Source organism: Citrus sinensis, chromosome 7 (genome assembly GCF_022201045.2).
Source record: "Citrus sinensis cultivar Valencia sweet orange chromosome 7, DVS_A1.0, whole genome shotgun sequence".
In the NCBI taxonomy this organism is placed as follows: Eukaryota; Viridiplantae; Streptophyta; class Magnoliopsida; order Sapindales; family Rutaceae; genus Citrus; species Citrus sinensis.
In genome coordinates, this window is record NC_068562.1 from 4,835,488 (window position 1) to 4,861,218 (window position 25,731).

At 33.4% G+C, this 25,731-nt stretch overlaps 3 protein-coding genes across 7 annotated transcripts; all 3 read right to left on the reverse strand.

Moving 5' to 3' along the window:
- Nucleotides 1-3,632: 3,632 nt before the first annotated feature.
- LOC102609603 (uncharacterized) lies at nt 3,633-7,257 on the reverse strand. 3 transcript variants are annotated; one of them, XM_052443985.1, is made up of 6 exons: nt 7,026-7,257; nt 6,689-6,756; nt 6,449-6,593; nt 5,388-5,847; nt 4,903-5,114; nt 3,633-4,802 (listed from the first exon to the last, which is right to left on the reverse strand). In XM_052443985.1, exons 3-6 carry the CDS (start codon nt 6,518-6,520, stop codon nt 3,894-3,896), a joined length of 1,653 nt encoding a protein of 550 aa, XP_052299945.1. In that variant the 5' UTR covers nt 6,521-6,593; nt 6,689-6,756; nt 7,026-7,257; the 3' UTR covers nt 3,633-3,893. The 3 variants fall into 3 exon arrangements, with proteins under 3 accessions (XP_052299945.1, XP_052299944.1, XP_006466396.2); XM_052443984.1 differs by having other exon boundaries at nt 6,689-7,257; XM_006466333.4 differs by lacking the exons at nt 6,689-6,756; nt 7,026-7,257 and having other exon boundaries at nt 6,449-6,672.
- Nucleotides 7,258-10,798: 3,541 nt separating this feature from the next.
- LOC102609137 (tubulin alpha-1 chain) lies at nt 10,799-13,225 on the reverse strand. The gene is made up of 4 exons (XM_006466331.4): nt 13,013-13,225; nt 12,167-12,401; nt 11,715-12,085; nt 10,799-11,618 (listed from the first exon to the last, which is right to left on the reverse strand). The coding sequence occupies exons 1-4, from the start codon at nt 13,103-13,105 to the stop codon at nt 10,962-10,964; spliced, it is 1,356 nt and encodes a 451-aa protein (XP_006466394.2). The 5' UTR covers nt 13,106-13,225; the 3' UTR covers nt 10,799-10,961.
- A 2,661-nt stretch (nt 13,226-15,886) lies between these two features.
- Nucleotides 15,887-20,139, reverse strand: LOC102608666 (LRR receptor-like serine/threonine-protein kinase HSL2). Of its 3 annotated transcripts, none has more exons than XM_052443958.1 (3): nt 19,575-20,139; nt 17,325-19,301; nt 15,887-16,485 (listed from the first exon to the last, which is right to left on the reverse strand). In XM_052443958.1, exons 1-3 carry the CDS (start codon nt 19,987-19,989, stop codon nt 16,142-16,144), a joined length of 2,736 nt encoding a protein of 911 aa, XP_052299918.1. In that variant the 5' UTR covers nt 19,990-20,139; the 3' UTR covers nt 15,887-16,141. The 3 variants fall into 3 exon arrangements, with proteins under 3 accessions (XP_052299918.1, XP_052299917.1, XP_006466392.2); XM_052443957.1 differs by having other exon boundaries at nt 17,325-19,334; XM_006466329.4 differs by having other exon boundaries at nt 17,325-20,139.
- Between the last annotated feature and the right edge of the window lie 5,592 nt (nt 20,140-25,731).

The window sequence follows — 25,731 nt, forward strand, 5'->3', positions numbered from 1 at the left end:
ACGAGTATTTTTAAGCTAATTACGTAAGTATCCTAACTACACGGAGAGTATTTTAGACTCAATTTAGATGCTAAAGTACAGCTTTTTTTCCCGTCCGATATAATTAAAGCCCAATTACAATGATGAACTAGCTTGATACAATAATAAACTCTCGTAACCACTAAAGAAATTCGAACCTTTTACTCTAGAACTAAGTGGGATAATGTGTCAATTAATCCAATCAAAAGATAGAATATTATTTTTTATTATAAGGTAAAATATACCTTCAAAAGGAATGATAAAAATTTAAGATAAAAGGATCAATAAACACTCATTTTTACAAATTTAAGCAATAAACTTCGCCATGTCAAACACATAATTTTCATATAATTCATCAATTACCAAATTCGTTTCGCTCAATGCTCCTCTTCTAGTGACTGGACACCAAAGACCTTGAAAGGGTGCCAAGACTTAAAGAAATTCTACAATACCTCTGAGGTACCATGCCAACTACGTGAGAAGTAAATAATGTTATGGTATGCGTACATTTACTTTGAAGAATCATTTTACAATTGGTGGTTATATAAAAGTCAAATACACACATTATCCGTACATTAGTTGATTGTACTACCTCTTATATCTTGCAGAACTTCTCGAATAATTGACTATACAACTGGTAAATAATATGAGACCTCCCTCCAAGAATTGACTATACAACTGGTAAAGAATATGGGTCCTCCCTATCAATTAGCGAGGCCTCACATAGTAGGATTTTTTCGTTCTGAACTAAGAAAAGACAGTTATAACATCACTTTGAGTTCTACCCACCTCACTTAGTCAGGCGTAATAGAAGTCATGCGCTCATACTTGCACCACCAGTAGTGGATCAAAGACTATCCGAGGTTAAACAAAAAAAAATTACTTTAAAGTGAGTATAAAAATTTATATAAGTAGAAAAAAAGTGCATCAAATAAGGGGAGACACGAAGAACCGTAGCCTATAAATACAACTCTAAACAAAAATAATTATATAAAAAAAGAAAATAAAAAGTAATTCAAATGTAAAAACGATATTTTTTAATTATGGAATATGGCATAACAACCTATAACCACATGAAATTATATAATGATTATAAATCAATTAAAAATTTCAAATTAAAATAATTAAATATATATAATTACAATCAATTAAAAATTATTAATAAAATTTTTACGTTTGAAGTACGGTACATAATAACGTGACAAACGGACTTTGCCCCTCCTGCTCGTTAAACTTGCACAGTTAGTGAGATACGAACTTTCTATCACAGCTTCACATGTACATCAAATTATCGAATCAAGTGTCGTTACGACGTACGTGCAATTTCTGTTTATCATCGAATCAAATGTGCGTATCATATTTTAAGGTATCGTAAATTGTTTATGTATAACGTGACGCGCTTTCTAGTTAATAATAGCACCCCCCCCCATTCCATACCTTCGTGACGGTGTGAGTCATAATCCACAGGCTTCTAGATTGTTGGACTTTTCAGGTACAAATCAATTTTTGGGGGACGCCATTTGTCATGAATTGCGGTCTTTATTAATCTTTTAGAATATGACTGACACTACCCCCGCGAGTGGACCCACTTTGGTCCGTAACAACCTAATTATTTATTTCTCAGTTTACTTTCGGCATACCGTTTGATTTAAAACAAATTGAGTTGGTAGCAATATTTTCTATTTTCATCCGAACAACGTGACCGGCGTCAATATTTAGCAACAAACTTTTGATTATATGGCCATCAGGACGTGGTACATTCCTGGCCTATTCTTTTATGCAAATCAAATCGGGGTCGGTGAAAATAAATTCACCATTCAATTTTCATAACATTTATTTTTTTATTATTCAAAAGATAGTAGAATCAAAGTTGGTTGGTGTGAGTGGTTCGGCACTCACATCTCTTAAGAGAGATTAGGGATTTAAGCTTCACTTTGGTATGGAATCACCACCTTGGCTAGCACTTTACTCCTTACGGACCGACCCGGTGCGAGCGGAAATTAGTCTGAATTGTAGTACAGACTTAAAAATACCTCCCATAATTAGAGTCCACTCAGGATCACCTCGTGGTTCAAACTAAAAAAAAAAAAAGATAGTAGCGTGCAAAGTTCAAATTATTATTTTTCCTTATCTCTTTCAAATTTGATTTGTGAGTGGTTAATAAAAAAAATATTTAAAAATATCTCGAATAAATTTTATGACATGGTAAAATAAAACATAAATATGTTAAACAATTCGATAATAAGATCTCAACATTAATTTCTAGCCAACGTACGTAATATTGCACGTTATTTACAAATATCATCATAATATAGCTAGGTGTACGTAATTCTAATGAATCCATATAAGGTAACATATCTCGACGGGAAATATAGTAATTTCTGCCATAGGACATTGTTATATCGAGCTGCAAAGACTCGAGGAAAAGTTCCATTTTGTTGCTCTGCCAGTCATGTTGCTCTAAATTCTAATGTGGTACAATAATTTCCCAAGGTGACAGCGTTCATTTAGTGGAGACAGGAAGTTGAGACTCCAAATACAGTTTAAGCTTTATTGTATAATTACTCTGCCAAATCTTGTTACCATAGATGGCATTTTCCCATCTTTTTCTATGCTACCTAAGTAAAACTTAACTTTAATGCATGCCCAGAACTTCAATGCATGAAAGCTGGAAAATGAAAAGAAACAACTTGTCATGCTCTTCTATTTATTAGATTTGACTTAATACTAATGTCAGGACTTATCTAAAGAAAGCTTATATGATCTTTAAGTTTGAAAATGATCAAAATCTCAGTGTTGTTTGTCAAACTAATCAATATATATATATGTATGTATGTATGTATATAATTTAACAATTCTGTACCTTATGAATTTTTATCAATTAAGATGTGTTTTACCATTGTAGAAGTAAAATAGTAAAACATATAAGAATACTTGAAACTTAATGGTCTTGTAATTGGTTGGTAGTTCACTCCATCTTGATCTCTCATGAATCCACATGGCTTTAAAACTAGATTTTCATGCTTATTAGGCTTGATTTAGTAATAGCAAAAGACGAAAAAAAAATAATAATCAAAGTTAATAATCTTTATTAAAGCAGAAGGGTTTTGATGAGCTTGAAACATGATGACAGAGGAAATAACTAATTTATTGGTTTCTAATGAATTCACATGACTTTAAAATTAGATTTGAGGGCCATTAGACTCGAATTCGATTAATATTGATTGTTGAGTCTTTAACTAATAGTTTCAGTTTTGGATTAATGTTAAAGCATTCGGAGGAGGCACACGCTTCATAGTTAAAACTTTTGGGTCCAGTCTAGCACTAAATTGCTCATCCAATTCCCCTCATTTTTTCAAAAAAGTTTAATTGGGTCATTGCAGATGATAAAATATAAACGCATCATTGAATCCTACTTCAAAAATGTTATTCGAGATTGTCTTCTCTACGTTTCTCACATTTTTTGTCGAATTGTTTTCGTGCGTGCATTGGCTATACGATCAATAACTCTTTCTGCTTTAAATTTATCTGATGTAGTATGTATTATTCTTGTATCTGATTCGCTTGTCCAGTTATGCTGTACACTCAGTATGGGACATATATTTGGACATATAAACTTCAAGTTGACAGGCCTTGTATCTTCAAAAATTAACACCCGATGTTAATCCTGCATCTCTGCAAAATTTTGGACTAACCTCTCTTTATAGGTACATATAGAGGGGAATCCAAATACGCAGAATCATACATCATCATCACTACATATAATCTCATCCAAGATAAATCTGAATGCAAAATGATAGGCAAGGATTCTAATGCTATTACCAGTTATCACTCAGTGCTATGCCACCAATACTTGTTGGCATTCAAGTCAGATACTATCGCACCATCCACGGATATGCGCACTCAACTTTTTCTGGAGCAATTTCATCCTCACCACCTGAGGTGGCATCATCTACCATTTCCTTGTCATTGTCATCCTCAACTGATCCAACAACAGCATCTTCAATCTGCTCTGAAGCATTATCCTCGTGGACGAAACTCCATCCAGCAATATGCTTTTCGCCTTGTCTGATAACACTGCCATTTTCATAGAAACCTTGAGAAATCATATTGAACACATTTCTTCCGCAGCTTTCAGGAGTGATGTCAGACGACCAGTTCTGGAAACTCCCATTAGCTGTAGTTCCTGTATGTGTAACCAAAGACCCTTCACCGTTGGTTGATTTATCTTGCTCGGAAATAATTGAAAATGTGGTTTTTGAGTCATCAGCATTGTCGAGAATTTGGATTCTGGGATTTTCCTGATGAACTTGATTGTTTAATGTAGACTTCATCATATCGTTTCCGATGACTTCCAAATTACCACAATTCTTGGTGATTATATTCGAGATCTTTTCATCATTTTCTGGCGGTTGTGTAATGGCAAGGGAATGACAAGCTTTTTCTTTATCTTCGACTCTGTTGAGGATGACCTTCTCAAAAGTAAGTGTTCTAGCTTCAGATGATTGAACCTTACATGTTGCAGCAGGCTTTCTGCCTCGAGCTTGAAGACAAGACTCATTAGGAGTGGGTAATACATCAACCAAAACAGCTGATTTCCTCGGTCTGCCTCTCTTTGCTGGTTGTCCGGTTAAAGGAGTCCCATTAACTTGAACAACAGGCTCTTCCACTGCTGGTTTCTGAGATGAAATTTCAGCTTCAAGTTTATTTAGGCGACTCTTGTAATCAGCTAGTTCTGATTGCAACTGACCAATAATAGTCCAAAGCTGCACATTCTCCGCTGACTGCATCAATGCCAAATTAATGCAAATTTTTATACTAGTAAGCATGGGCCAATAAGCTCACACTAATAATAAAATAACAGTTGAAGATAAGAACACATACTTGAGCTTCCCAAAGTTGTTGATGCTTCTGAGAGAGTTTTGCCATTGGTCTGATAATTCCTCTTTGAAAGGACTGTCCGGCAGATGGCAGGCAACTAGGCATTGGTGGAGACATTGGAGAGACATAGCCATATCCTCCTGGGCTAGTGTATGTGCAGGGGAGCTGTGGTTGTTGACCTTGCACACACCAAGATGAGGAATCCCAATTAGGACCTGTCAACAGGAAAAGCTCCATCTTCAGGTGTGACTCGAATTACGTGCATTCAGCACATATCAAAATGCTAAGGTGGATTCAAATTAAAAAACATTATGTGATTAGTTATAGTTTTCATCATATCTTTGGACATTAATTCACATTCAAATCATGAATGAGTTTTCTCCTTGTGCACCAAAAGGAAAGTATCACACAAAATTGGATATGTCAAAAATTACTCAAAAGAAGTACTGAAATGTATAGATTACAAATGACCAGAATTGTGCCACTACCTGGAAAGCCTGTATATGGGTAACCAACAGGATAACAAAGATTGGGAACCTGGGGTTGGTTGCTCGATGAATTTACTCCTGTCATGGCAGGGGCTTGCCAACTACCATTGATTGTTCCCAGGGGAGTAAATGTCTGGAAAGTAGCAGGCATGTTTACTCCAGAAACTTGGTAGCCAGTCCGCGGAGGCAGCCAAAATGGCACAGTTGATTGGGCTAAATGCAGAGGTGGGTGGCCCTGCTGGACCTGATTGCGTACAGGATTTGGTTGTAAATGTGATAATTGTTGGCATCGGTTAGGAACTATGAGGGAGGGTGATTCCACCTGTTGAGGTGTGTACGGCCATTGATGAACTGGTGGATACTGCAGATTCATGGAATTTGCTTTTTCATGTGAACGACTATCAGTTTTGTCATTTTTTCCATCAAGAGCCACATTGGGTGTATTTTGCTCTGCATTGCTCTGTTCACAATCAGATTCAACTCTTAAACAGTAGAAACTGGCAACAGTGACATAAATTGGTGTCGCTTATGCATACTATATGCAGATATTCAGCCCCCGTCGGTTAGAGTGAAAGAAAGATCATATCAATAAAATATGGAGGTCATTTCAAACTCTATAACATCTTAAATAATGATCCTATGAACCCATCATTGTTTTCTCAAACCAAATTAGCCTACATCCATTAAATAAAAAATAAGAGAAACATAGATATCGTCTGTGTTTCTGTTTCCCATTTATGCAAGAACCATTATTAGATAAACCATCTAAAAAGCCCACACCATGCAAATGGCCGTACCAAAAAAACAAGATTCATAGACCCTAGCACAGGCGACAACATTAGTTCTATTTCCTGTCAGCCCACTTAAACTCGTTAAAAATGTACAGGATGCAGTGAAAAACAGAAGTTAAAAATAAAAAAGCAGCCACAGAGGCCTTCTAGAGCATTAGAAAGCGATTGACGAGCCTCTTATAACAAATCAATAAATGAAAATAAAAAGCAACAAATTAAAAAAAAAATATCCTCTCAAGAAAAGGAAGAAAGAAAGAGAAAGGATCATACCAAGAGGTCATTCGTTTCAGTTTCTTGATTAGTGGAGCAAGCAATCTTCTGCTCCCTCTTCTTCTTTTCCATGGCATTGAACCCTGATTGATTTTTGCTCAAAACCCTTCAGTTTCTGTTGCAGCTTGCTCAAATGTTAAATTGTCTAAGGAAGAAAGAAAGAGAGAATGTCAAAGCAATTAAGAATACGAAGGGTCTCTCAAAAAAAAAAAAAAAAGAAAGAATACGAAGGGACTTTACAGCTTTTTTTTTTCTCCTCTCATTCTTCTCCTTGTTTTTGTAGCAGACTTGTTGTACACCAAAACCAACTATTTCACAAAATAATAGTAAATGGGAATATGGAAGATAGCAATAAAGTGGTCAAGACTCAAGTGAGCATTAATTTTCTGTTGCTCTCGAAGTCGAACAGGTGTTCAAAAATGGCATAGCATTTTTACGTCCCATTTCCTGGCCACAGTTCCAGGTGCACAAATTTCCAGTAGGTTAATATTTTTGGGAAACTGGCAAAGTCACAGGTTTTTTTGAAACAAGCAAAGCGACAAGTTACTAATAAAGCTAGCAGCAATCTTACAGTTACCTACTACTAGCCGTAGCAACATGTCAAATTAACTTTGTCCTTGCCCCGAGCCCAGTGGAAAATGCACCGACTCTACACAACCTCCTGTTAATTTTCATTTTCCTTCATTGTTTTTCAACGAGAGGAAAATGCTGCCAGACGACTAAAATTTATTGGATGTTATGAGTGGTAAGAAGGGGCTGAGGCTTACTGACTGAGGGAGCGCGCTGGACTATAGAGATGTACGTTTGGTGCGTCGAAGACCGCTCCTTTAAATGGTTCTTTGTCTGGTCAAACACCCTTTTTGTTTACTACCCGACAGAAAAATTCAAAGTCCCAATGCGTCCTCTAATTACGTACCTGCACGTGTGCCAACCGTACGGCATATGTCGGCAGCCGAAGCTCCAATGAAACACGAAGACATCAGAGGCACAGTAATTGTGGATTCCGAGTAGAGGTAGGAGGCTGGGCTCACAGGTTACAGGCACTATGCCCAACTCCATTTCAGAATAGTCGCGTTTGAGGCCTCTTTAAAGCAAAGCCCACTGAACTTCTCCATTTTGATGGCAAGCAACCAATCAATGGCGCATCAATCAAGTCCCATAGCAGCCATTTGCCAGCCAATGGGCTCCTGGCCATTATGGGTTAGTGATCTTCCCCACTAATGTTGCCATGTCGGGTGAAATAAATTTTTTATTGTAAATATTAGTAAATTTTTTTTATAATAATTTTTATACCGGTGTTAAAAAAAAAAAAAAAACTACGTTACCACAGCCATTGGCCATTGGCCATTGCCCATTACCTTATTTTAACAGTTATTTAAAATTTTTTTTTTAAAAAAAGTAGTGAATAAGGTGACAACTACCACTCATATAATAAATAAAACCGTTGATATCTAATCTAAACCATGATTCAAGGTAACATAAAAACAATTGAGATTCGGTGCCAAACTGATTTTTTTTTACTCAACTTTTAAGGAACTACTTATACTTATCCTCATTTATTGATAAAAAATAATTCTCCTTTTTTTCTTTTCTTTTTTTTTTCCTCATTTTCTCTTGTCTAATAAAATATCCTTTTTATAAGTACTTGTTTATTTTCTAGACCAAGAACAAAAAGTTTGTGGGCTGCAAACGAATTGACTATCCCACTCCTTTCTAGGTTCCTGCCGCCACTTAAGGAACAGGTTTTCCAGTTGCAGAAAATAATAAAAATAAAAATCTTTCTTGAATTTCGTCAAAACCTTTCCCTATAATTTTTCTTCCACTTATGTGAAGTTGAAGATGCAAACCATGAAGGAGAAACAAATTTACAAACACCCAATCCTGCCAAAATTGAAAAAAAAACATTGAATTGTGAAACAACACTCAAAAATTAGGGATATTATCATTTTCTCACCAAAGGTATTCTGACACATCATGTCAGTACCACGGTTTGGTAAAATTATCAATTTACCACCAAACATTTAAACTGTTAGTATTTTTCCACCATTCCGTTAAAACTCAGTTAATATGTAACGGAAAATTCCTAAAAGGTCAATTTTACCCCTAGAGCATAAAAGACCATATAATTAACCTTTTATGAATTTTGTAATTAAATCATTATTTATTGTTCTTCCTTCTTAAAGGACAAAAATTACCCTTTATGAATTTTGTAAAATTGCCCTTGTGGTATTAGGTAATTCATAAATTGATTTAATTTATTTAATTTTTAAAAGGCAAATTTATTTATTTAATTTTTTGTGTAAAATTATTATCATCATTTCAAAGATTAAATTGCTTCTTTTGCACATTCTTTTTTTTTTTTTTTTTTGCCCTTTCATAAATTGAGTTTTAGTAGTAGAATAAATTGTCTTTAGCTCGTCAATTTAATAAATAAATTTGTCCTTTAAAAATTAAATAAATTAAATCAATTTATGAAGTACCTAATACCACAAGGTCAATTTTACAAAATTCATAAAGGGTAATTTTTGTCCTTTAAGAAGGAAGAACAACAAATGATGATTTAATTACAAAATTCATAAAAGGTTAATTACATAGTCTTTTACGCTCCAGGGGTAAAATTGACCTTTAATGAATTTTCTGTTACATATTAACTGAGTTTTAACGGAATGGTGGGAAAATGCTAACAGTTTAAACGTTTGGTGGTAAATTGATAGTTTTACCAAACCATGGTACTGACATGATGTGTCAGAATACCTTTGGTAGGAAAATAATAATATCCCCAAAAATTATATAGATTTTTTTTTTCTTTTTTTTTTTTTCTGCTCGATGAATCACAATCTAAAAATTTCCACAAACCCATACAAGAAGTGAATGGATTGAGAAAAATGACAAAAGTTTCTTTAACTTACTGAAATCGTAATCAAAAAGCTAATAATTCAAGTCTTTCCTTCGTGTGGTGGCTGGCCTGTGCTGAGATACTTTGTGGCTGTTGCACTTAGAACTTGAATAAACTAATGTTGTGTTTATTTTTTAGAATGGGAGTGTGAAGTGTGGATTCCTTCCATTCCAGTGTTTATTTACCATTTTTAAGGGGGTAGTGGAATTCCCACTCCGTGTGTCTCACGTAATTTTGGAGTGGGGAGTGGGATTTCCACTCTCCCCTCTTCCCTTTTTACCCTCATAATTAAAATAAATAAGTAATATTTAATAAAATAAATAATATCATATTTATTAAAAATAATAATTATAAACATATTTATTTTATTAAATTTAATAAAATAAAAATAAATAAATAAATATTATATTTATTTAAATAATAATATTATATTATTTTATAAATTAAATTCATTAAAAATAATAATATTAAACATTAATTTTAATAAATATTAATTATTTAATTAACAATAATAAATATTTTATTCTAAGAAAATATTAATTTTGTACTATAATATCAATAATAATGTTTCATTTGTGTTGCTATTATTAATAATTTTTATTCACATAATTTAAATTAAAATTAATTAAAAATTATGATTTACATAATTAAGAATATTAATAATTATTATTAATTTACAAATATAATAAAATTTTTATTTTATTTTTTAAATATATTTTTTATTAATTTTTTAATTACAAATTATAATTCTTTAAATAAGGGTAAAATTGTAATTTAAAATTATTTACTCCTAATCTAAGACAATATAAACACATAAATTGGATTCTGGTTTTAATTCTATTCTTCCATTCCAATGTAAGTAAACAACTTACTCTCACTCCCACTCCACACTCCTAATCCTAAGATTCCTACTTCTCAAGATTCTCGCTCCAATCCATTTCTCCCATTCCAATGTAAGTAAACAACATATTCTCACTCCCACTCCACACTCTCAATCCTAAGATTCCCACTCTTTAAGATTCTTACTCCAATCCATAACGTAAACGCTAACTAATAATATTGCTTTGAGCGCCGATGATTCTTTATGTTCTCCTTTTCCTTCCCTCTTTTAAAGAAATGGAACAGTCGAAGATTGGGATCCGGTGTTGATCTAAGCTTCTGCCATGGCTTCTAAAGACATGGTGGCCCGTGGCATTTGTCATTTTCAGCCAATATTTATTTTCATTATTTTTTCTGCAGTTAGTTACAAGCGACAGCGTTTTTCATACTGAATTCAATATTCCACTATTATTAGGAATCCTTTGTACAGTACACAATTCCTGAAGCTTACAGATCTACTGGCACAACAGATATTCACAAATTTTTACTACTACATATAGATCATACCATAACATAATGAAATCATATTTTCAAGATAAACACATGCATAACCAACCATAGCTGAAAAACGATAGTTCTCCAACAGGCCACGTTGATATAATAAAGATGGATACAATGGAAACAACATACAGCAACATAGCTTTTTCACCCAGAAAAGTAAAAGCAGCAGAATATGAACCAGTGCGACTAGAATCCAACCACTACAACACATAAGCAATGAAAAGAACACAGATCATCTCAGTACTCCTCTCCCTCATCTCCGTCTTCACCCTCACCAGACTCAGCACCAACCTCCTCATAATCCTTCTCCAAAGCAGCAAGATCCTCACGGGCTTCAGAGAACTCACCTTCCTCCATCCCCTCACCAACATACCAGTGGACAAATGCCCTCTTAGCATACATCAGATCAAATTTGTGGTCAATGCGAGAAAACACCTCAGCAACACTGGTTGAGTTCGAGATCATGCACACAGCCCTTTGAACCTTCGCGAGATCACCACCTGGAACAACAGTTGGAGGCTGGTAATTGATACCACACTTGAATCCAGTTGGGCACCAGTCAACAAATTGAATGGTACGCTTGGTCTTGATGGTTGCAACAGCAGCATTCACATCCTTGGGAACTACATCACCTCTGTACATAAGGCAGCAAGCCATGTACTTGCCATGGCGAGGATCACACTTGGCCATCATAGATGAAGGCTCAAATGCGCTGTTGGTGATCTCTGCAACAGATAGCTGCTCATGATAGGCCTTCTCGGCTGAGATTACAGGAGCATAAGATGAAAGCATGAAGTGGATCCTAGGATATGGGACCAGATTTGTCTGGAATTCAGTCACATCCACATTTAAGGCACCATCAAACCTCAATGATGCAGTCAATGATGATATCACCTGCACAACACACAGGAAACACAATAAGTTTGGGAAACAAGAAACTTTAGGCAGCACTAAATTAGTTTCTAATTAGAATAGAATAACAGAAGGTACCTGCGAAACCAAGCGGTTAAGGTTGGTATAGGTGGGGCGCTCAATGTCAAGGGAGCGCCTGCAGATGTCATAGATGGCCTCATTATCAAGGAGAACAGCAACATCAGTATGCTCCAGAAGAGAGTGGGTGGAAAGCACACTGTTGTAAGGCTCAACAACAGAGGTTGAAACCTGAGGAGAAGGATAGACGGTAAATCCAAGCTTGGACTTCTTGCCATAGTCTACAGATAGACGCTCCAGCAGAAGAGAGCCAAGACCTGAACCGGTACCACCACCCACGGCATTGAATACCAAGAACCCTTGCAGACCAGTGCAGTTATCAGCGAGCTTTCGGATTCGATCCAAGCACAGATCCACTATCTCCTTCCCAACTGAAACAAAAGAACGATGCACCATTAATATCAAATGAGATTAAAAAAGCAAAGTCTTAAGGACTAGGTGCAAATAATTACTAGTATAGTGGCCGCGAGCAAAGTTGTTAGCAGCATCTTCCTTGCCGCTAATGAGCTGTTCGGGGTGGAAAAGCTGACGGTATGTCCCAGTCCTAACTTCATCGATGACAGTGGGTTCTAGATCTACAAAAACTGCACGGGGGACATGCTTTCCAGCACCAGTCTCACTGAAGAAAGTGTTGAAAGCATCATCACCTCCGCCAACTGTCTTATCACTTGGCATCTGGCCATCAGGCTGCACATGATACAATAGATCTTAGAAATTTGATAAAACAGAAATCCAGAAGAAAAACAAATCTTAGTTATTTAGAATTTTTTACAAAAATAAAACAATCATCTAATATTTTCTGCAAACACTTTCACGTAATCTAGAACGAAAAAAACGAGCCATTCTTAAATGGGAAACTATCTCGCATCAAATACACAACAATGGTAACAACAAAACAACTGAGATCTGGAGTCAAATGCAAATAATACACATAAAAAACAAAGTATAGATAGGATCTGGAGTCAAATGTATAGATATCCAGATTAAAAGATATTAACCTCCGCATCGACTTCCAAAATACATTGTAAACCGCAGATAGCCCCCTAGATCTGACTAAATGCGAGAAGTAAAGAGATTAAAGATATCTATCATGTGTGACTGAGAATATTGATAAAATGGACTAAGATTCTTGCATCAGCACACAAGATCTGGATCCGAATGCATCAATATTAAAATTAAAAATCCAAATAAATTAGCAATATACACTGCAAATCGCAGACAAACCCTAGATCTAACGAAATGTCAAAAAGCATACTACATTTCAAAGAAATTTCCATCGAGTTCAAGAAATAGATTACCTGAATGCCATGCTCGAGGCAGTAAAGTTCCCAGCACGCATTACCAACCTGGATACCGGCTTGACCAATGTGAACGCTAATGCACTCTCTCATTTTGTTAAAAGTGAACTAAATCGGAGAGATGTTTACGGAAAATTCAGAGAAATGAAGATGGCGTTTATTAAGACGCCGATCTCTTTCGATTCAAATGGCTGTGGTGGTTTCTAGTGTTTATCTCCGAGTTATTATATGGAGAAGGATGGTGGGGGTATTTAACTGCGGTTAGTTAACTGTGGTTAGTTAGACACAGCTGTTATCGACGAATTTTTAAAATCGCATTCGAATTTTAACCGTCCGTCTATCCGATTTTCACGAGGTCGTTTCAAAATTTGAATTTCCTGGTGGGGCGCATTTGTCATCCATGTGACGTCGTATCAAAAAATTATAATATTATCGTATAATTATGAGAGTTGTACTATAATCGCCCCTCCAATCGCTCATAAAACTCTCTAAAAGTATCTTTTTTTTTTAAATACACTCTTTATTTTGAAAATAGGCTCTCCTATTTTTCTAACTTTTTTTAAACTTAAAGTAGCATTATATTATTTTCTTTTCGGTCATAATTTTGTTGTTATCCTATGTATAAATTAAAAATGTCTATAGTTATAGATTTCTAAATGTCAACCACTAAGTTAAATTACACATATTTTAAATTATAATTTAAAAATAATATTAGATATAAAATTTCTTAGTCGATAACAAATAAGAAAAGAAAAATAAACTATTCTAAAAATTTTGTAATTTTATTTTTATTAGATGGAAGTGACTGATAGCAAAAAGAAAAAAAAATGGATCGATTATGGGTTTCAATAGCTTAACTCTAATATATAGGAAGCATATTAATTTTTTTTAATGCTATTGATTTTTTTTTTTACTTCTTCTGATGGCTTTTCTTCGCATGGTTGCATTATTATTATTATTCAAGTACTATTTATTATTCATTGTTGAATTCTTAATTGGTAGAGTTAGGTTAGTTGTCGGTGATGATATAATTGTAGTATGAACTTTTATTTTGTTAAATGCTAATTAATGCTACTTTTATTATTGTTATTATTTTCATTTTGTTTTTATTTTTTAGAACTTAATAAATTATGAGAAGGTTTACAAAAATATATCATTGTAGATGAAATTTGATTTTATTTTGATTAAAATTATAATAATAAAAAGAAAAATGTATAAATAAATTGAAATAAATTATTTTTAACAAATTTCTACTAAACACACTTTCACAGTTTCTATATCTTCAAATAAACAACTAAACACATTTTTAATTATTTTTCACATTTTTTTTAAAATAACCAAACTCGTTTTTGGTGTTTTTATTTTCATATATGGTTTTCATTACAAAGTGCCAAATAGTTTTTTATTTAAAAAAAAATCACATCAAAAGCATCATTTACCTTGCCAAATAATTTTATTTGTAAAAAAATCACTTAAAAAACATCATTTACCTTGCCAATAATTTTTATTTTTAAAAAATCACATCAAAAACATCATTTACCTTGCCAAATAATTTTTATTTTTTAAAAAATCACATCAAAAACATCATTTACCTTGCCAAATAATTTTTATTTTTTAAAAAATCACATCAAAACCTTCTAAAACGCGCCTGGAATTTTCGTTTATTCAATTATTATTAAGATTTTTTATTTTAAATGATAAAATGATGATTTCTATTAGTAATGCAAGTGCATTATCGTATTTTCTAAGTCAATGTCAGTCAACAATTAATTTAATAATTTTTTTAGGGTAAATTGAAGATTATCATGGGTAAAATAAAGTTTAGTGATTTTTCTTCTTTATTTTATTAACTTACGCACTCATTGAAGTTTGAACCTAAAATATAAGTCTTCGGAAGGCCCTTTTTTATCATTAGAATTAAACCTGAACTTTATATGAGAATGTGATTTGTCATCACTCTTATATATGTGTATGTGTATATATTATGTTAGAACCCCAAATTATTTATTTTGTATAAACTAAAATGATATAATAATATTGATTTTATCTAAATTCCAAATAGTTCATATTATTTTTTGCAGTTTTATTTTAAGATAGCTATATTAATGTCACACAGATTTTTATAAAATAATTAGTGAGTGCGACATTATTCTTCTTAAGTATTAACCTTAACTTCTCTCTCATGCATCAAAGTTGTTACCGATTGCAATAAACTATCATACATGACAATGTTTCCTAATGACTTTGCAATTGGATCTTATTAGCCCAAGAAAAGGAAGAAGAAGAAGAATAGTCAAGGTACAAATCTATTAATTATATTTTTATCTTAGTCTACTTATTCAGAAATATAGCTAATAAAAATGGCAAGTAAATTTATGTCAACCATTAACAAGGTGATTTGGCAATTTGTCATGGAACATGATTTTGGGTAGATTTAGATGCTTGATCTTTATCTTTTTGGGTCTATTGATATCCCCTCTTTATGAGTTTGTGTAGTGAGACATTTATTTAAGCTATGCCAAACTCATTCCTTAGCTTTTAAGTCAAGCAAAGATAAGTGTTCTGATACAAAAGAGAAATTCTTGATCATTTCGGCAGAATGCAGGTGGCACCTACCAGCAAAGGCTGTGACGATTCTAATTTTACAGTACCTCTCTCTATTTTTCTTAGATTAAAATTGTTTTACATTGAGAATAATTAATCAATTACGGCTCAAATTTGAAAGGAAAAGAAAGTGGACAAATAGAAGGAGCTACGTACGGTAGTAAGGTTATCGCTTGTGTATTTACTATAAACTTGTCTGATCCTTAAGTTGTAATTCAATAATCAAAATCCCTGAGAATTTCTTCAAGCTGGAACCTAAAAGAACATAGATGTAGCAATCACAGACTAAAGCTGCCTGAATTTCTTCCTATTGCATTTCTGTCTAAAATTGTCTTCACCAGAACAAGCCTACATTTCATTAGCTAATAATTAAAACTGCTAGTCCTACTCTCCATGTTTGCAAACTCTGACTCAATACACATTTGGCAGGTTGCAAATTATAAAGCAGCAAGCTAACAGGCAATAACTATGCAAATGCATTTTGCATTTTCATTTGATGCCATAATCTCTTTTGATGCATCATTTTCAATGAGATGATTTATCGACTCGGAGCAATTCGACTACTCTTCTCATAGACGGCCGGTTAATGGGAAAATCTGAAGTACACATGAGAGCTACGTTCAAAACCTTCTCAGCTTCTTCATAATCACAGGTTGATAGATCCATTCTTGGATCAATAAGCTGGTTCAAATCTCTGCAGCAACCTCTCTCAGGAGATGATAAAGTTGCCTCCGTGACCCACCTCACTATATCCTTATTCTCACCAAAGGAAGGATCGTTCGGCCTTTTACCAGTTACTAATTCCATCAGCACTACGCCAAAGCTGTACACATCACTCTTCTCAGTCACTTTCTTTGTGTAAGCATACTCTGCCAGAATTAAAGAAATATTATATGAAGAAGCAGTTTAACATTGTCAACAATGTTAGAAATCATAATTTAAAATTATTATTTTATCATTCAATATATAAACGTCTTATCAATTGAGACCAATTCTCTATCCAATCATCATTTTTTTTCCCAGATAAGCTCAATAAATATCATTTCCTTCGTTGGTTCCTCTTCCTTATGATTGGTTTTGCTAACACAAGAGCGGCTCTATTTGTCAAAGTGGTCAGAACACTTGTTACTTTATCAGCATATTAACGCCGGCCCCAGGGTGAACAAAAGTCCAGAATGTAAAGATTTGTAATTAATAAAAAAGAAAGATGATCAGCTCAAAATCAGCTAATAGTTTCAGAATTGGAGTTAACCATAGCATGAATTTCTTCGGTATGGACCCAGGCCAGTCCCAAAACAACAAATTGACTGCAATGATGATCGGTTCAGAATCAGCAAGTAGTTTCAGATTGGACTGAGGCGTAAATTTCTTTGGGTGTGTGCCCATCAGCCCAAAGCGCCAAATTATCAATTTGACGTGTTCAACAGTACGAATCATACACCCATTTGTAGATTACATCAAGAGATTAAAAAACAGTAATCTGATAATCTTATTCTAATCTGAAACCTTCTAACTAAGGATCCCTCTAAATTACATGCATGTACCTTACAATCCTCTCACATGAATAGTGAGTGGACCCACATCATTCACTATTCATGTGAGAGGGGTGTAAGGTACATGCATGTAACTTAGCATTAGCCTCTAACTAAAGCAACTTATATGCGTGCGTGCGTGCGTGCGTGCGTGTAGAACGCTGTAATAAACTTACCAGGCGCGATATAGCCGTAGGACCCAGCAACACACGACATGGCATCATCAGACTGCCCCTCTTGACTCTGCAACGCCTTCGCAAGCCCAAAATCCGCTACACGTGGCACCATCTCGGCGTCCAGCAATATATTGTGACTCTTCACATCCCGGTGCACGATGGCCGGCACACAATCATTATGAAGATATGCCAACCCTTTAGCTGCACCTTGTGCTATGGAGAACCGAATGCGCCAATCCAATGAACCTGAGCGCCCCTTCTCATGCAACATGTCAGCTAAACTTCCATTTGGCATATATTCATACACCAAAATGTTAAAATCTTGACCGCTACAGCACATCAATAATTTTACAACATTGCCATGGCGGACCCGACCCAGCGTTTCAATTTCGGACCTGAAGACGGTTTCTGTTTCCGGTTTCTGAGTACCTCCCAAGAGTCTCTTAACTGCCACCGTTTCACCAGACTTCAGCTTCACTTTATAGACCCGACAAGAACCCCCAGAACCAATCAGGTTTTGTTCTGTCAAGTGCGGAAGTATGTCATCTTCATTGAAACTGACCCGTTGGAATGTGACCACTTTCCACGGACTCTTGGATGTGCTAAAAAATCCGGATTTGACTTTGAGGAACCAAACGAGACACCCGACAAGAAGTATGACGCAAATGCTCAAGATTACCACTATGTAAATGGTTCCGGGTTTGGTTTTGGAGCACGGAGGGAGGGGTTTCAAATCCGGGCTGCAGAGACCCGGGTTATCCAATAAACTAGAAATAAACAAGTCGTGATCAAAATCGGAAGGCACTTCACCGTAGAGTTTATTGTGTGAAATGTTGAACTGGTTTAGCTTCAACTTGGTCAACTCTACCGGAATTTCACCGGTCAACAGGTTACTCGAAAGATCCAAGGAGGTCAAAACTGCCAAATTTCCAAGTTCTGGAGGAATAGTACCGGTAAGCCGGTTCGTCGACAGATTCAACACAATCAGAGCGGTCAGTGAGTTCAAATTTCGTGGCAATTCTCCGGTGAACATGTTTTCTTGCAACTCAAGCTGTTGTAACTTGTTGAGCTGGGTAATGCACGTCGGCAGGTGACCAGAAAATCGGTTTTGGCTTAAATCCACAGCTTGTAGTTGACGTAAGGTGCATATTTGTGACGGAACTTCGCCAGTAAAGTTGTTGCCGTTGATGAGAATACCAGTGAGCTTGCGAGCGTTCGAAATTGACGGAGAAATCGAACCTTCAAATCTATTATTGTACATTTCAAAAAAATCAACTTCAGGGAGACCCCAGAACTTGCTAGGTAATTCTCCTTGTAGTTCGTTGCCGCCAAAACGCAGATAATTCAGTGTTTTGCACTCTCCGTACGATTGTGGGATTTTCCCTGAGAACCTGTTGTTGAATATAATAATGCACTGAAGCTTGTTTCTGAAGCAGAGAAACCGAGGCAGCGCACCGGTAAAATCATTCGTAGACACGTCGAAATATTCCAAATTCGAATATTTCCCAAGATTATCAGGTAACTTCCCACTGAAGCTATTGTTGAATAGCTTTAGTTGAACAAGATTGGGATTCGACGCTAAGCTTTCCGGAATTTCGCCGGTAAAGTAATTGTCGTTCAGATTCAAAGATTCGAGACTCATTGCAGCGATAGTCTCTGGTAAATTCCCAGTGAGATTGTTCTGTGAGATATCAAGTCTAAGCAGAGTAGTTAAATTGCTTAAACTTTCAGGTAATTCGCCAGACAATTGGTTGTCAAAGAGTTCAATTTGCTCTATACTTGCCAATCCCGAAAAACTGTGAGGAATTTTCCCGGATAGAAAATTGTCTGATAAATCAAGATTTGATAAAAAAGCGAGTTTGCCTATTGAGTCTGGTATTTCTCCGATGAGATTAGCTTTTGCTGCCCATAAATTTTCAAGCTTTGATAAATTTCCAACACTCGAAGGCAATGGACCGGGCTTCAGGGGATTGTAACCTAGATCGAAGTGAGTCAACTCAGTCAGATTGCCTAGAAAAGAAGGAATCAAACCGCTGAGCAAGTTTCCACCAAGGTTGAGCACTTTTAAGACCGGAAATCGGCCGAAACTTTCCGGGATATCTCCCGAGAAATTATTGCGAGAAAGATCAAGGACTTGTAAATTAGCAAATTCTCGGGAGAAATCCGGCAACTCGCCAATGAATACGTTGTAGTCGAGTGCTAAGACTTGTAAGTGAAAGCAAGGAGATAGAGACTGAGAAGAGAGAGTACCATTGAAATAATTGTCTGATAAATTGAGGTTCCGAAGTGTCCGAATCCGACAGAAACCGTTAGGAAACCCACCCGATAAATCGAACCCGGAGAGGTCAATGCCATCTACAGACTGATTCTGAGTCTCACAAGTAATGCCAGTCCAATTGCATGGACTCTGTTGACTTGTTCGAACCCAGTCGCCAAGTTTTCTATTCGGGTCGTCAAGTTGGTCACTCTTGACGCGAATCAAGATTTCAGCGTCGCCATGGAGAGATATGGCCAATGAAAAACATAACAAGAATGAAAATAACAGTGCTATTAGAGATTTGGCACCGAGAAATCGCATTTCACAATATGAGAAATGGAGAGACTCTGGTTGGGTTTTTGAGAGGGACAGAGAGAGATATGGCTGGAGAGTGTGTGTTTGATGCATGGAGATGGTTGACAAGTACGAGCAAAAGAAGAAATTAGATTACAGTTTCAAGGTTTTCCCGTGGAAAGTGCTGTGATATTAATTGAGGCCACCTGTTTCTTTTTATTATCTTTTTGGGAATGTGTTAGAGGGTACGCACCATTCCCAAAAGCTGGCAAAATTCGACAGATTTGTTAAATGAGGTTGGTTTGGGCGAACACTTTTTTCTCTTTTTCTTTTTTATATCAAGTTAATGTTTAATTCTTAATTTATTTATTTGATTAATGGCTAACTAAAATTAATTTATTTTTATAAAATTTAAATGACACTTATGTTTTCAGTCTAAACTAATTTAGAGAATCTCATCATCGAAACTCAAATATAAAATATAATTTTTTTAAAAATGAATATTTACACGATGTTCAACTTCATAAGATTATAGACATAATAATATTATATTTTAGTAGACATATATATATATATTTCATAATTATCAATACATAATATTATTTAGAGATTTTGTGAAAAAAAGGTGTCAAAATATGTGATATAAATCGTGTTATATAGTTATTAAGTAAGTCATTGGATTATGTCTTATTAAATGACACAATTACAAAATTATTAAATAAATGTATTGAGTCACTAGTTTATTTTCCAAATCGAGTTTGGATTATAATATATTGATACAATATATATATATATTACTTACACCACATACAAAATCATGCGGATCCCAGTACTTATTACTAACTTATTGCATGTTTTTGTATGGGTGTAAGCGCAGCAGCTGTAATTTAGTAATTGTCTTATTAAATGGATTGTGTTTGTACCAATTTAAATTTGATAACTGATATGACACTGACACTGACTCAATGATCACTTTGTCAAAAATTAGGTGGTGATTACTCATTAGGGGGTTATAATTGCAGAACGAGCGACACTGCGCAACGGCAAGACATTGCTGGCTTGGCTTTCGACTTTAGCTTTTTCTAAACAAAGTGACAAAATGTTATTTTTTTAGTAGTTATGAGTTCTGTCTTTTGAGTCATTTGCCAATTCTAAAATGGGTCCATCAGTGGTCTTGTAATAAGACTCATTGAATTTAGTATTAAAAATATTATTAGGTTTGATAATGATATCCACGATTTTGTCTTATGACATAGCATTATTTGACTTCTTCACACAATATTTTTATTTTTATTTTTTAATTATGATTAGAATTAAAATCTTAAAAAAAATAGAGACTACAAAAAAAATAATTTAAATTTTATCTATTCCTATTTAAAAAAAATAGAACAAGAAAAAGAGCACTTTTCTAGGAAGTGATTGGTGCCAAAGTATGACTAAGGTGGCGTTTGTTTTTTAACTTAATGACTTAAAGTGACTTAACTTAATTAATTAAGTTAATTAGAGATGTTTATTTTTATAACTTAATGAGACTTTTTAGATAATTTTGATTTAATAAAATAAACTAATTTTTTTTGCTTTTTACTTAATGGAGAAATCTGAATTAAGTCAATTACTTGCTAATGTCAAAAATATCCTAATTTTATAATTTATTTTTCATGTCTATCCCAAAACTCACCCATAAATATTTACCCCACATAAAAATATCCCTATTTTTTCTTTCTTATATTATATACGATAAAATTTAAAATTTATAGTATTTTATATATTAAAATTCCAAAATAATTATTTATTCACTTGAATATAGTTTTATTTATAAATGTTAAAATATTATGGTATTTAATATATTATTTATTTGACATTCAAATTTAATAAGGATACAAATGTAAAAGTACATATTTTCAATTTTTTAAGTTGAAAAAAACAAACAACTTAATATTTATTTTCTGAGATTCAGACAAAAAAATAAATATATTATTCAGATTCAGACATTCAGACCTATTCAGAATTCAAATTAATTCAGGTTTATTCAGATTACAGACAAAAAAACAAACGCCACCTAAGTGTTATTATTTCTTTTAGGCATTTGACAAATGGGCAATTTCAGTTTACCAGTGCATTGGATTGAGTCGAAAGCTTTTCATTGTTAGCGATCATGATATTCAAATATGGCTTAAATTTTAGGTTAAAGAAAAGGAGAGAAGTATACTTTAATGGATGAATAATTTCAGGAATAGTGGTGAATGGGGTTGGTCTACGTCAATTTGGGAATTAATTCCATTTCCTAAATTTGAAATTTCGACTTGCAACTTGAGAGTGAATTTGGAGTCAAATCTTTGGATCAAATTATTTCATTCCATATGTAATGTGAATGAAAACTTGTGTCAAATCTTTCCTGTGGAATTATCAATCCCCTTCCAAATATTTCGAATTCAATAATTTATGAATTGGAAATTTGGATAAATTTCATAGATTTCTCGTCATTTTAACAAGAGAAAAAACTTCAAGGGGTGGTTAAACCATCGATCAGGAGTTTTTATTTTGCTAGGTCTAGTGGTTCCCTAATGGAAATCGTAGTGGAACCATTCACTCTAATATTATGAGATCCGTCAAATTATAATAAAGAATTTGTAGAACTAACCATTAGACCTATTAGATTTGTAAGATGACAAACTTCTAATTGGGCGAGCACACTAACTTTAGCACGTTGAACATGTGTTGAAAAGAGTTCATGGTAAAATATAAAAGTTTAAAGTAACCCTCAATTCATGATTGAAGTGGTGTTTATTCCTTTATATAATATTTAAATATATCTGAATTAGTTTAAATTCTTAATAGAACTGAATGTTTAAATTTTAATAGTGCGTTTATTTTTTCATTTGAATTGCTAAAAATTATTTTTTTAACTTAAAAAATCTGAAAACTAATATTTTTATATTTTTACAAATTATAAATGTTAAACAAATGATAAACATATCTCAAAAAAGCTAAATAAGATAATATGTTATCATAACATAAATCATGTTCAATTGAATACAACTATTAATATTCTAAATTAGTATATGTTAATAAATTTTATTGTAGTTCCTGATATTTTTATATGAAAAATTATCAAGATAAATAATGTTAATTTAAAGAAAATAAAAAGATCAAAATAATAAAAGTCTGAAAAAAATACTTAAAAAATTGACTTAATAACTTAATGATTGAAAAATTTCATTAAGTTAAAAAGATAAACGATTTCATAAAATTAAATCAATTATGTCATTAAATGAAAAAGACAAATAGCCCCCTAACATTTTGTTGACACTATATTATCACAAGTTATAGAGGTAACAATACTAATGGTTATTTAGGTAAAGATAGCAATTAATTAACTAAATAGGAATACTTTAAAGAATATATTTTAATGGTAACATTAAAACTTTTTAAATTAAACAAAATGCATAAAATTTTAACTTAATAACTTAATAATTAAAGTTTTTCATTAAATTAAAAAAATAAACGATTTCATAAAATTAAATCAATAATGTCATTGAATCAAAAAGACAAATAGCCCCTAACATTGTAGACTTTTATATAGTACCGCATCCAACTCATATTCGATGTGGCCCACGCAATCTTTTCAAATAACAAGAACCATGCAAAAAGGTCAGTCTATAAATAATGAAAATGGCCGGAAAATATCTCACATCAATAGTTCCTAAACCAATAATACAAGTTTGATATAATTTTTAACTCGTAAAGTTATCTTTTCAACATGAATTAGCGAAATATACATCTTAAGTGTGTCCAGCCATCGAGTCTTTCTATTATAAATTACGCTTGCGAACAGAAGAAACTTAACACTCATCCAATGCACTTATAAGAAAGTTGTATTTCAAATGATTTATTCATTTGATTATCATTTATTTCACTACTCTACCTGGAATGGAGCATTTTTACACTTTTTTTTTTCTTTTCTTTTAAACATATGCCGGAGTGGAAGATTGGAATATATAATTTATTTGCGCATAAATTCTTTTAAATGCCAGCCCATCAAGCAAGGCATCTGATTCCAAGTGAAGAAATAATATGTTCTCTGCATTTCGTTTTCTACTAGCATTTGGCAACATTATTGCTGATTTGCCATTAAATTGGTAACTCTCAAAATTTAAAAGAACGTATATAACTATTTTTTAGAAAGGTAGTGATGGAGTAAGGTAGTGGAAGTAGATTGATAGCATAGATAATACTAAATATCGTTATACTATCAGACCAAGCCAATGCAATAGGTTTATGTTTTAATCGAAGTGTGATTATATTTTGTTTTAATCTAAATGACTCAATGAAATTTTAATAACATTTTAAGTGAGATTAGATGACATTCTAATACAAACGAGTTTAGAAGAGAGATTTTAACAGATAATTCTAAAGGAAATTTTAAAGGAGTGATTTTTTTATTATTCAAAATGGCATCAAAATAATAATAATTTCTCTCTATTTATAATAATAGGATACACCTACTTCCTAAGTTATTCTGGAAATAAAAGACTAAGCCTCCTTTTGGTACAAATTTTCAAGTAGAACTTTTATTAGTAGAACTTTTACCCAAAAAATTTTAGTTGATTATTTTTTAATGATAGTTTTCATTAAAAATTATAAAATTATTTTAATAGACAAATTTTTTAAAATTATGTTATAAAAAGAATAAAATAAGATTATCAAATAAGTTGAAGATATTTTAGATATTTTAACATTTGACAAAAGTTTTTCAGCCTCCACTCTTAAAAGTCTAAAATTTGAGTTTTTGTTAATAGAGATAAAATTAGAGATGACAATGGTAGTACCTACAAACCCATCCACTAAAATCCATCTGTTGTGGATAATTTTACTCGTTACAGACGAGTTTGGTGTCATAAATCAAGAACAACACTAGGTTACCGGTGGATTTGATGTTTACTGAATATCCGGTAGAAAGTTTGCTTGGAAACTTTCAACATTAATCCAAATAGTTTGAAGCTTAAATCAAATCTGAAGGATATGATCGATGGAATACATAAAATAGTTTTCTTGGCTCGTAGTTTGTTAAAAATAAGGGAAGTTTGCTCGGAAAATAACAGCAACCAGCCGGCAAAGCAGGTTATGCGTCGGCATGAAGAAACCGTTGTCTGGACGAGAATCCGTCGAAATTACAAATGTTCGGCGCTCCTTGGGGCCGTGCATTCAATGCTGTTCTGTTTGATTATATAATATTTGCCTAACTTGCTTCAGGCCCAAGCAACATGTGTGCTGTTATTTGTCTGCAATATACGTATAAGATCAAGGCTCGACCGTTTGCCCCATACGGCCATACCCCGGCCCAAAGGCAATAGCTAAACTTATTTTTTTTAACAGGGATTTTTTGAATAAAAAAATTGTCATTAAGTAATTGCATAAAAAGCATTCATTAATAAATAAAAATTACTATATATATATATATATATATATATATATATATATATATATATATATATGTTCCAATCTCTGACGTTGGAATTTATTAAAGTCTGAAAAAAAAACTATTAAATCATATGATTTAATAGCCTAATAATTAGGAAAGCTACTAAACCATATGGTTCAATAATGTAATAGAATTATACTGTTAAACAGTATAACTTAATGGTTTTTTCGAATTTTAATAAAGTTCAAGATCCTAAACCAGATAAGTCCAATAATGTAATAGAATTATACTGTTAAACAATATAACTTAATGGTTTTCTCGGATTTTAATAAAGTTCAAGATCCTAAACTAGATAAGTCCTCTCTCTCTCTCTCTCTCTCTCTCTCTCTCTCTCTCTCTCTCTATATATATATATACATATATTCTAATGTGGA